Here is a 12,589-nt window from a genome sequence, read left to right as displayed (position 1 = left end):
GGCAGAATCAAACTTTTTTTTAATCAAACTTTCAGCATTTAGTCAGAGGGTCCAAACATACACGCTGGGCTTGAAGTCCCAAAAGCAGAATGTGAGGGGACAACATTGGAGCTCAAAACTGAGTTCTCTCCCAAGTTTTTCTGACGATAGAGTAACGATGCTATCAATGCTCACATCTCAGTTACACAATTACATTAATTGTATTATGTTGCATTATACATATGTTTATGTAAGTACAATACCTCATTACACAAATGTTACAATCAGCATGTAAAGTTGTTTTTTCACTGTCTAGGAGAACAAACAAAACTGAATAAGTATTCTAACAGCTAATGGGAGCTGCTAATTTCTCCACTGACTTCTTTGGAAGCTAACTGCTCTTTGTGCCACTTTCAGAGACAGGTAGGATGTGACCATACCCTAGAAAACCAGCTTTCGAAAAAAAATAAACTAGTCAAGTGTTGCTTAAAGCTTTGTTTAATATACTGATATTCATTACAAATACTGTAATTAAAAGTCCTGCACCAGAACTTGCAATGCCATCTCCAAACCATTGATTTCAGAAGAACAGTCAGAAAACCTGGGAGCAACAGATAAGAACATGACTCCCCTGTGGCAAGAAGGCAGCACCAAAAACCTTGGTGAAAATGGGTCTCTTACAGAAACCTGCCAGGGAAGAGTCCAATGAGGAACAGGAAGAGAACAAAACTTCTATGAACAGTCTAAAAACAACAGTAAAACAGCTTCTTTGGGGACAGAAGAAAGACAGGGAGAGGAGAAAGACATGAAGAACCAAGTAAGACCCAGAAAGAGGACAAAGCAACACTGTTTTTTTTTATTAATCATGCTATCAGTTGAAGATGCAGAGTCTTAACATAAATAAGAGAAAGGAATAACTCTACAGGCGTCAGTTTGTTTGGGGAAACAAAATCTGTATTAAAAAGGAGTTAAAATAAGGATGTTCAAATTTATTGTTTTTAAATTAGTTGGGTTAAATTCACCTAGTGGTTCAGGCTAGAATCTTGCTTTCAGCATTAAGGAGTGCATGTGAATATACTCGAACACACTGCCTCCAAAATAAAAACAAGGTCCTAAGGTGATTAGAATTTTATCTCTACTTTTTAGTGTCCAGATTTGAGATCCATAAAAACATCAAACAGCAGCAAATTCAGAAGATACCAGGCTAAGGTCACATAAATGACTACTGCAGTTAAGCCTTAAATCTACAAGTAAAATAACTGCTAGATGTGACTTCTCTGGAAGCTTACATTCTATGCAATCAAATGCTGTCTGACAGATTAGTAGTTCACAAAATTTCATTTGACAGAAAACATAATAAAGTAATGAATTCCCTGCATGTTATATTTAAATACGGAAACAAATCCTTCAGTTGGAAGTTAATCTCTGATATTTTACCACTAGTTATTTCTACTATGATGGTGACCATCACAGCAATCAGTGACTTGAAATTGCTCTTTCTTGAATTCCAGCATCTCTTCTTGAACGGGAAACACATGCAGCAAGTTAATAAATGTAACAGGCGAAAACAAAATGGTTACAATGTAAAACATTTCCTCCCATGCACTGAAAGACGCTACAGCTCAAGGCTGCTGAGCATTCGCTGCTCTCACAGTATCTAATATTCTCTCAGGGTCTCTAAAAAAATAAAATCCCCATCTATGTAGTCAGAGCACATCAAATCATGTGACAGATTACTGGGAGCAATGTTTCATGAAACAAAGCATAACACTTGAACTGAATGTCATGCTAGCTTGTAACAGATTCAAAAGAGATGCTGCTTCTCAAGTTGATGAAATTCTGCAGTACTTCTATGGCCTTTTTTTTTTTTTTTTTTTTTTTTTAAACATACTAAGCAGGTAAGATTACAAAATCCAGTGCTCCTTCCTGCTATACATTCCAGGAACATATGACCATTTTTTAATGTTGTAATGCAGCAGCATTATCTTCAGTGCAAAGCAGAGGGCAGGGCTACTTACACTCACAAAGATGGGCTAGGAAGCTTCTAATCTTTATGTAATTTAAGTAATTAAGAATAGCAACACTTAATTACCATGACTTCCCGTATGAATACAGCATGGAAAAATGAGGCATGAGAATTTTGAATTGCTAACACATGAACGGCTCAAACATTTGTGGAAGTATTTGTATTCTGAACACCTTCCTAACTAGGAAACCATCTCACACACAGCCTGGGATTGGCAGTTCCTTGCCTGTGGGACAAGGGCCTTTTTCAAGCCAGTCTTCCTGAAGAAAAATCTGTCAGTCCTTCTCCTGTGCCCCAGTTACCTTCAGTCCCACAATTTTATCTGACTGTCAGATAAAATAGTCAAAGCAATGCCGCGTTCTCAAGAGCTGTGAAGTTGGTGTGGGTTTTACAGAAGTCTTACAGAAGAGGAACTTCAGTTCTGCCAGACAAATGTTTGTTCCTCTCCAGACCTCAGAGACAGCCAGTATTGCCAGCTCAGCAGTTAGCAAGGCTACAGGAGTTGTTTCAAACCAATTATAGCAGACATAGACTATTAGAGCAGGTGACAGGAATCCCCTATTTTGGAGTTGGTACCCTGGGAGAGCTGGGGGTAGCCCAGGATGGGACACTGGGAACAGAAAAGAAGAGCACAAGTCCCATGAATGAGAGCATTACAAAGAGGTGAGGGAGACGCAGAGCATCTGCCCACAGGAGAATATTTTTTTATTTGTATTTAAGTCTTGCTGCAATCTAAAAGATGAACAGTAATTGGCTTATGGCTATTGTACAGCTACAAGTTCCACTGCCATTAGAGGGCATCTTGAGTTTAAGCTCTCACCTGCAAAAAAGCCAGTGCTCTCTCAAAACTACCCGAGCCAATTGTAATAGAATTTCATTTTGATTTTTCTTTTTCTCTGCAGTCACACATTAGAAGATACTGAATATGCAAGCATTTAACAACGTATAAGAATTCCTTACAACTTTACAGGTGAAGCAAGCAAGTCCTTCAAAACAGAGCCAAGAGACAGATTATGCACCCCATTGATTTCAGAATAAAATCAGTAAAGAGACAGGTCAGTTTCCATGTAGCTTCTTTCTCATCTCCTAGCCCAAAAGCTACCATGAAGCTGCTAGGTAGGGAAGCTTGAGAAGAAGTATTTTTGTGAGTTCTTGAAAACACTTTCATCTTATTTTCAGGCTGTTTTATATGTTGAACAGCTCTGCTGCAAACAATCTATAGAAACAATAATCAGAGGTTATTTTGTCCTGGTTTTCCTCAAATTCCAGACCACCACCCTTAATCAAAAGCAACCAATTCAATAGAAATCCTGTAAAGCCACGTCAAACTTGGAGATTTTAAAACCAAATTCTCTTTTCTGAGTTATTACATGAGATTATTTTGAAGGATGTAATATTAATGCAGGTTGTCCAACTGCTGTTTCATTGTTCTTCTGTATGTTTGACCTCTTCAGTTTTCAAGTACTGCTCTCATTATAACTGTTACGTGCTTGGCTTTATTCAATAGTCTTTGAAAGTCAACCTGTTCTTGATTATTTCTATATGTAATACAAACTTCGTGCACTCCAGCAAACTGAGGGCCGCAACGATCCTGGTAAGCTGGAAGAATTAGTGAGCCAAAACTTACTTCCATATCCATCTACAACAAATCAACAGAGGACTCACCAGTATTATGCATATATACACAATCTTCACAGAATTAGCTTTGTGCTTCACCTTGTGTTCACAGATTGGATCATGCCGTAAGCAAGATATTCTGAACTTTCTGTTATGTTTTCTGTAAGTACACAAAGCTGCTGCACTACAGATAAAACACATTTTAAGGCAGAAGTACTGCACAATCTGAAATCAGTCCCCAAACCACAAACCTCTGCTTACTCTACACTAGACTTCAGAAACTGAAGCCTTGCACTTTTTATCTGAACACATTGTTAGCCTTATTCAGACCCCTAAGAAAGGGACAAGACTGTACTGAGACCCTAAATAACCATGGTTACTGAGGCATCCTAATTACTGAGGTGCCCTTGACCAAAAGAAAATAATTTGACTCAACCAGAGAAAAACTGGAGAAAATTGACTGTACTGTGTCCAGACCAGGGACCCCAGCACAAGGAGGACATGGAGCTCTTGAAGCAATGAAGGTGATCAGAAGGCTGGACCACCACTCCTATGCAGAAAGGTTGAGGGAGATGGGCTAGTTCAGTCTGGAGAAGAGAAGGCTCTGAAACTTCATTGCAACTTTCCAGTAGTCAAAAGGAGCCTACAGAAGAGGTGGGGTGAGATATTTTACATGGTCTGATAGTGAGAAGAGAAGGGGTAAAAGCTTTGAACTGAAAGAGGGAAGATTCAGATTAGACATCAGAAAGAAATTCTTTACTTAGAAGCTGGAGATGTCCTGGCACAGCTGCCCAGAGAAGCTGTGGGTGCCCCATCCCTGGAGGTTTGGGCACCAGGTTGGATGGGCACCAAGCAGCCTGAGCTGGTGGGGGGCAGCTCTGCCCACAGCAGGGGGCTGGATAGGCTTTAAGGTCCCTTCCAATGCAAGCCACTCCACAATAAAAAGTCATCCTTTGAAAGAGTCAGCAAACATGCTGAGATTTGAAGAAGGAGAAAAAGATAGACTTGTTTCTTACTTCTCTTGTTTCACTGCTAGTTTCTGGTCTTGAAGATGAACTTGTTTTTTTGTTTCTTCTTTTTTTATTTTCAGTAACAACACACCAAGACTATATCTGTACCTGGGAGGTACTGTTTTTTCAGTTTACGATACTTGACTTCATTCAAATTACTACTGAATTCAGAATTCCTTAACTATATATATACCAATTTGAAAAACCTCAAATTTACTTTCAAATTTTCCTTTGGAATTTAGTTAGGTAAAGTCCACCCTAATTTTAGATAACCTCCTTAGTCTATGCATCTAAGATCATAAAAGCTGCTTTTAGAAAGATACTCTCAAAAAAGACTCCTCTTTTCCAAAGAAACTTATGACCATGTCACCTGCAAAAGGCTTTATTAAACACCCACAGCCAATTTGCAAATCACTATTAATAGCCATGGTTATTATGTTTCATTTCACCAGACCTACTTAAAAGCTGAGTGTTCTTTACACCTTTGCTTTGTCTACTTTGAAATCATCATTAAATATTAATGTTTTTACATGGTCTCCAGAATTGAAGAAGCCCTGATACCAACCAAACCCAGCAGTCACCCTTTAATCCCCTTCTCAGCTCTCACAAAGATTGCTTGATTTTTTTTTTTCCTCCAAATATTGAAACCATTTGCATGTCTATCCGTTTGTTGCCTTACTAGAAACAAAACACCTTTTTCCTCCTCCCAATAGGAGTCTAAAGACTCTTGTGCATACAAAAGAAGTCAGGTACTGCTGTCAAAAAATAAAGTACATTCTACTGCTCTCATTACTACTATTCAGTCTGTGAGGATCTCTCACCAGTCACGTCAATTCGACATCAGTAGCGGATACACTGTACTACAGATTCCAACTTCATGGAAGGGATTGGAGAGAAATAACACACTTGCCTTTAAGAAGCCTGCTTTGGCTATTGCCTACAGCCACAAGTCATGACATTTATCTTCTCCGGATCAAATATGGTGGTAGAAGGGGCTGAAAACATAGTTCTTAGGTATTTGCAAATGAAATATTTTAGTCGGCATCCCATACCATGCCTTATTAAGGGAAGTCATCTTTCCAGTTTGCTGTCTAAAGAACTCCTCAGTAAAAATCATTAAGCTAGCACAAAATGAGTACAGTGGCAAACAATCAGGAATTACTCTGCAGAGAACACTGACCACCATCACTAAGGAGCCGTGGAAAGCAGCAAACAGCAGCTGATCAACAGGAGCAGCCAGAGCCCAGTCTGTGACTACAGACATTGCCAAGATGATGCTACCCACACCAAGCACACCACACACCCTAGCAGCCTTCTACTCCCAGGAACAAAAGGTTGGGAAAGATGACAGTAACAGAATAAAGTGAAATCCTGGAAAAACAGACAAGTAACATAACAGGAGACACTACCATGATTTGCAGTCCCTTTAAATTCATGTAAAATATGACTTAATGATTCTACAACTTAATGATAACAGTACATTCTGTCACTAGCATACTGTTGACTTCCAACATTATAATTCAGTTAGATGATCAAGACCATCGTCAGGCTTCACCACGATTAAGAAACGTGGGTGAGAAAACTATGCAGTTAAAGTCAATCACATGGGCAACCAGAGTAAATAATAAAAGCAGTGAATAAGCACAAATATTAAGGTTATAATTAAAAGCACACTTTTAAAAGGCTCTGCCATTATCTACATACACAGAGATTATAATGGTAATCAGTACACAGCAGTCACCAACTCTGCGTGTTGTGCTAAACCAGGGTTACAAGTTCATTTCAAATGTGGACTTTGCCATTGTCACATCAGGAGTGAGGAGTGTAGCAAAGGTACAGCAGCTCAGTCTGAGCAGCGCAGTAAACTGGGATACAAGCTGCCTACTAAGAGCTGCGTAGGATTTAACGCGTTGGCCACGAAGACCTGAAGCAATGTTCCAGGAGTTCATCATCTTGTGCTACAATCAGAACCACAAATACAGCTGAGCTAGGTCCTTTCTTTATCAAACAAATAGTGAAAGTGTTCTCAGGAGCAGTCCCATGACTGAGCCTTGTCTTAACAATCCATGCATGATGACCTTCAAGACACACTACAAAAGCCTTTCAAACAAAATGCTTCAAACTTGAATGAAGCTTTTTCATTTTAACTTAACCACTTCAGGATGTCCAACTGAAAACAGGGTAACATTTCCGTTCTGAATGGGACAAATTTCCAGCAGGACTGCAGAGACAGCTTCAAACATTTATGTAAGGGCACAGATTTCCACTTTCAGGCCACTAGTTTGAAACACAACCACAATGGTGGGACTTAAACATCTCCACCCCCGTGAAGCCAGCCTTCAACACAACTGTCTTAAGGCACCAGCTCCAACAGATGGGTGAGGAATTCATTACGGATGAACTGAACAAATCCCTCGCTCTTTCAGGTGCTTTTGTCCACACCAAAAGCTGAAAGCACCAGAGTTTCTACTTTTCTAAACTACTGTTTCCCACCACTGCTCACTGTGCAGAATTTTATCAAACGAAAGACAAAACCACATGCAGACGTCCAGAAGTGAAACAGAAGCAATATCTTTATTATTAGAAGAAGCAAAACTTGCCTTATCCCTGGAAGCACTCAAGGCCAGACTGCACAGGGCCCTGGGCAGCCTGATTTAGCAAGCAGCAGCATACCTCCCCATGGCAGGGGGTTGGAATCGGATGATCTTTAAGCTCCCTTCCAATCTAAGCTGTTCTGGGATTCTATGATTAATCTTTCCTTTAAAAGCTATACCGAGCCAAGGTTCTGTAAAAGCTAGGATAGCAGACCGTGCCCAAGAAAAGGAAATCTCATGAAACTGCAGCTATGACCACGCACAAGATTTCATCCCGTTCCGCTTCTGACTGCACTCCTTCCTACCTGAGATGTGCAGGACTCGGTCCTGTCGTACTCCAAGCGCACCCACATCTCCCAGACTTTCCGAAAGAACCACCGACCCACTCCTAGACGCACAGACCCACCTGCTGCCAGCCCAACCCTTGGGCGCGGCAGAGCCCCACTCCCCCGGTCGCCCAGGCCCGAAGGCCGCTTCCCGAGCCGGCCGCCGGTCGCCCCCCGCCCCGGGCCCCCGGCTCCCCGAGGGACTCACTGTTGCTGGACTTGAGGTCGCGGTGCAGGATGGGGACGATGGCCTGGTCGTGCAGGTAGAGCATACCGCGGGCGATCTGCACTGCCCAGTTCACCAGGACGTGCGGGGGGATGCGGCGGCCCCCGGGTACGGCGGCGGAGGAGGAGGCGGCGGCGGCCAGGGCCCGGTTGAGGGAACCGCCGCGGGCGAACTCCATGACGAGGCAGAGGTTGGGCTCCCGCAGGCAGACCCCGTGCAGGGCGATGATGTTGGGGTGCCGTAGCATGGCGAACAGCTTGGCCTCCTGCCGCACGCTCTCGGCCGTGGCCGTGATGTCCTCGTCGGGGTCCTGCCGCGCCGCCTTCACGGCCACCTCGCGGCCGCGCCAGGTTGCGCGGTACACCTTGCCGAACCCCCCCACGCCGATGATCTCTTGCAGCTCCAGGTGCTGGAAGTCGATCTCGGTCAGGCTGCCCGCCGGCTCCTCGCCCGCCGTTCCGCGGGGCTGCCGGGTCACGTAGTTGGCGGGGAAGATGCCGAGCCGCTGCCGGATCTTGCCCGCCCACCACCCATCGTCGCCGGACACGGCCGCATCCTGCGACAGCACCTCCACCACGTCTCCCCGCCGCAGGCTCAGCTCGTCCTCACCGCTCGCCTCGTAGTCGTACAGCGCCGTCCACAGCGGGCACGGCCCCCCGGAGCCCGACGCCCCAGCGCCCGGCGCGGCCATGGCGGCGAGCTCAGCCCCAGCAGCCGCCACCGCGGGGGCGCCCGCCCGGCCGCATCCTCACCTGCCGCCGCCGAGCGGGAGCCGCGGGAGGGGCGGGGCCTAGCGCCGCCGGGCTGACACAGGTAGGGCGCAAGCGCGGGCGGAGAGGGCGGGGAGGGGAGTGGCGCTGCTCCCGCCTCCCCGCTCCGCGTCGCTGATTGGCTGTCGGTCATCACGTGGCGGCGAGAACTAGGATGGGGTTGGAGGGAGGGGGTTGCGGTGGGTGTGGAGGCGTAGGTAGGTAGGTGTTTTCCGCGCGCGCGCAGCGCGATAGTGGGTGTGGGCCGCCTCGGGGGCTTTGTGCCTGTGACGCTGGGAGCAGAGGCTGCTAGGAGCTGCCTGAGGTGGATAAAAGGGCGCGGGGAAGGTGTGAGGCTCTGCCGCAGGGCGGAATCATCAGCGTGTTCTGTGCCTCTCAATTGCCCGCATGTTGAGTGCTGTACGTCCCTCAGCGACCGTCTCATTTGCAGCTGTGTATCGTGACCAAATTCTTGACGTAGTTATTTGAAACTTGGAATTGAACAAAGTTGATAAGCTCCTGTTCGTCCCGCAGCAGAAACTGTATCTGACACACTAAACAAAAATAAAACGCTATGATGGTTACTGAACCACGTTAACCTAAAAGAAGTAATGCAGAACCGGCGTGTCTATCACGTCTTTTCACATTTCCTTTAATATAAGAGAATGCCTTGCAGCTATTCAGAGAGATAATTGCAAACCTTTTTCTTATCTGCGTATTTGCCTTATTATAAAAGCCATAAAGTATGTTGTAATACAAGCGCTCTGCCACACAAATTCCACCTTGAACTTTATCTGAAGAATCTGCAGGAACTAATTAACTGTGGAATGTTTTGGGTCAGACAAGGTGTTGGTTGCAGAACAGTGTTTAAAAGTTTAAATATTTATTTAGAGCTAATGTTCAAAAATTTGCTCCCCGAAGTACCACTATGCACCAGCAATTGCTACACCCGGGTTATCCTATGGAGTTTCTGCAGCACGGAGCACTGTAGGATCTCGGTGTGTGAGTGCTGTTCCAGGCTTATCTAATAATGGGAGCAGTTTTACGGAGAGCAACATGAAGCTCCTGTAACTTTTCTCATGGCACCACCTAGTGGAGTTATCATTAAGAAGAACAGCGTGCAGGCTGCTGATGAAGTTCACTGCCCAGTTTGTCACTGACCTTTCAGTGGGTCATGTTTTCCACCTCTGGTAATCCCCTGCAGCCACAGGCACAGTACTGTGCATCTACCTGCACTGTGTGGAATACATACCCTTAGCTGAAATTACCACCCCTCTTCTGACCTGCAAGTATGATTATACCAGAGAGAGTAGAAAGATTTGAGGGATGAGATGGCAGATCACCAAAGTGAAACAGTGTTGCATCAACTCCAATGAAGCCCTCCCTTCCTGGGGCTTCTGAATAATGATCTGCTTGAGCCAGACTCGTGAGATACAGAGGAGAGGCAATTTTGAAGCCCCCTTTGTTTTCCCATCTCTTTTTATTTATATAGTAAGTCTGCATGTAAATGTTTTTATCAGTATGTATATGGGAAACAAGTTTGGTGGTTTCTGAAAAATTAATATTTTGAATCACTGCCTATAAACATATTATTGATGGCTGGTGATTGCATTTGATGTTCGTGTCAACAAACTTTGTCACCTTTGAAAAGAATCTGCCTTAGTATGCAAAAGGTAAAATAAAAATTTCCACTTGCCAAGGGAGAGAGATGTTAGGCAAGACATGTGTAATGGAATGGCACACAGGACAATGCTAGAACTGTGCCTCTTTCGCTCAGGATCATAGAATCATAGAATGGCCTGGGTTGAAAAGGACCACAGTGATCATCGAGTTTCAACCCCCCTGCTATGTGCAGGGTGGCCAACCACTACACCAGGCTACCCAAAGCCACATCCAGTCTGGCCTTGAATTCATCCAGGAATGGGACATCCACAAGATTATGGATTAGAAGACTTCTTGGCAAGGACAAACCAAGCAAATACCTCTCCCCATGGCTGTAGTCTCACAGATATCTGCAGGCACTGTGCCACTGAAAGAAGCAGCGCCATCCCTCCTGTTTATATGGCTCTCAAACCTGTCAAGCATCCAGCACAAGCATCTAATGTGGTTGCGCTGGGAGCTGAGCTTATGTGGTGAATTACTTCTCAAACACGGCTGTTTAATGGCATCCATTGGCTCACACCCCTTACCTCAAGTGTGCACAGGGATGTGGGCCGTGTCCTCTGTGCTGCCTATCTGCTCTTGGCTCCCTCTCAGTGCCACATACGCCTATCTTCTGACACCCCTCACGTACTATAAATCTCTAATTCAAGCTCAGTTGTCATCAAACTCAAAGTAGAACTCGGGGTTCCACCAAGCAAGCCGACGTTTGGCTGACAAACAACCGACGAATCGGGTAAAACAACCCCGTAGCGGTGAGGGGGGGTTGCGCCGGGCCCAGCGCGGTGCCGCCCGGTGGGCCGGGCCTTCCCCGCACCTGCGAGCCGCCGCGTTCCGGGACGCGACTCCGCGTCGCCGTCCGTCCGCGCGCCCGCAGCGGCCGCCCCTCGGCGCTGCCGGCAGCCGGGTGCGGCCCCGGGATCGACGCGGCGGCGGGGCCGAACAGAGGGAGGCCCGGCCCGGCCCGGCCCGGCCCGGCCGGGGTGGGGCGGGATGCTCAGCGTCGCGGGGCACCATGGGAGAATCCGCCGGCGCCCGGCATGGCGGCGGCGGCGGCGGCGGGCGGCTGAGGGGCGGCGGGGGGCGGCCATGGTGTCGCCGGCGGCGCGGCTGGTGGGGCAGGGTGTGTGGGCGGCGCTGACCGGCGGTTGGTACCACGACCCGGAGCAGGGCGCCTTCACCAACAGCTGCCATCTCTATCTGTGGCTCTTCCTACTGACGCTGCCCCTCGCCATGCACCTGGTGAGCACCACGGGGCGGGGGCGCGGGGAGCGGCCTGGGGGTTGGGGCCGCGCCGCACCTCGGCCCGGCGGCAAAGGCGGCGCGCGGCCTCGGACGAGGGCTCCGCGTCCCCGCCGTCACCTCCCGAGGCGGCCGCGCCCCGGTGCTGGGGCGGCCCGGAGAGGCGGGGGGGTGGGGAGGCTCCTCGGATCCCCGTTTGTTTGCCGGCCGCCCTGGTCTGACCAGCCGACATGGGTGAATACAGGCAGAAAGTCAAGTGCCTGAATGTCATTGGTGAGTCGCGTTGCTCCTCGTGCAATGCGGCTCACCTTGTGCTAAGCATCACAGATCAGTGGTTTTACTAACTGGGATTTGCTTGCAGAACTTTAATGTGTTTTTTTCCATGAAAACTTGGTAGTTTGACTCAGCTTTGGTGTGCTTCCCCCTGCCTGGGGAAAGCTGGGAAGTAGCTTGCTGGATCATTGCATCCATGCATTGGTGAACTTCTCAGTGGCGGTAGTTTAGCAGTATTTCTTGCAGTGACTCAACTTGATTCTTATGAAGTGAAGTTTGTAGCTTGACTGTTGCTTTTTTTTTTTTTTTTTTTTTTAGTGGGATAAATATCCTAAGCAGGTCTTTTCACTCTACATGAGGAATTGGACTGGATGACCTTTAAAGGTCCCTTCCACCTCAAATGATTCTATGGTCAGAGATAGCCCTGATTTGCAAAGAGCGTTCATGAATCTCCCTGGAATTCCAGTGAGAAGTCAGTCATGTATTTTTAAAAATCTATTAGTATGCTGTACCTTTGAGGTGGATTGTGCTCGATCCCTGTAAGCATGGGTTGTGGAGCTCTTCAGTCAAGATTACTGTGTTTTCTGGTGGATGGAGACTCTGTCCTCTGTGAGCCAGCAAGAGCCTAATGTGCTGAGAACTGCTGCCAAAGTGACATGCATGATTTTTCAAAAAAAGATGAGGAAAAAAATGTAAAGGTGAAGGTTAACTTTCTTTTCCAGCTAAAGTAAGTAGGTATATATCTGGAAGAGTATGTGTTGCCTTCTGGGAAATTTCAGAACTCACAGTGTTGCACAAAAGGGCGTTGTAGTTTAAAGCAAACGTAAAACATAAGAAATGATGTAAAGGGAGAAGAAGAAAACCAAATTTATCTGTTTAACTTTTTTT

At 46.4% G+C, this 12,589-nt stretch overlaps 2 protein-coding genes across 3 annotated transcripts in view; one reads left to right on the top strand and one right to left on the bottom strand.

Moving 5' to 3' along the window:
- MAP3K21 (mitogen-activated protein kinase kinase kinase 21) overlaps window positions 1-8,537 on the bottom strand; it is a 43,226-nt gene extending 34,689 nt beyond the window's left edge. The window contains exon 1 of one of the 2 annotated variants that reach the window (XM_048936312.1): window positions 7,761-8,537. In XM_048936312.1, coding sequence (XP_048792269.1) covers window positions 7,761-8,469 — 709 coding nt within the window. In that variant the 5' untranslated portion in view covers window positions 8,470-8,537. The remainder of the gene's footprint in view (window positions 1-7,760) is intronic. The other variant, XM_048936313.1, reaches the window with a different exon arrangement.
- Window positions 8,538-11,258: 2,721 nt separating this feature from the next.
- The window catches only part of PCNX2 (pecanex 2), a 152,085-nt gene continuing 150,754 nt past the window's right edge, over window positions 11,259-12,589 (top strand). Inside the window, exon 1 of the mRNA XM_048934999.1 lies at window positions 11,259-11,428. Coding sequence (XP_048790956.1) covers window positions 11,276-11,428 — 153 coding nt within the window. The 5' untranslated portion in view covers window positions 11,259-11,275. The remainder of the gene's footprint in view (window positions 11,429-12,589) is intronic.

Source organism: Lagopus muta, chromosome 2 (assembly GCF_023343835.1).
Source record: "Lagopus muta isolate bLagMut1 chromosome 2, bLagMut1 primary, whole genome shotgun sequence".
Lineage (NCBI taxonomy): Eukaryota > Metazoa > Chordata > Aves > Galliformes > Phasianidae > Lagopus > Lagopus muta.
The sequence above is the reverse complement of the archived record's forward strand: the minus strand, read 5'-3'. Positions and strand labels throughout refer to the sequence as shown.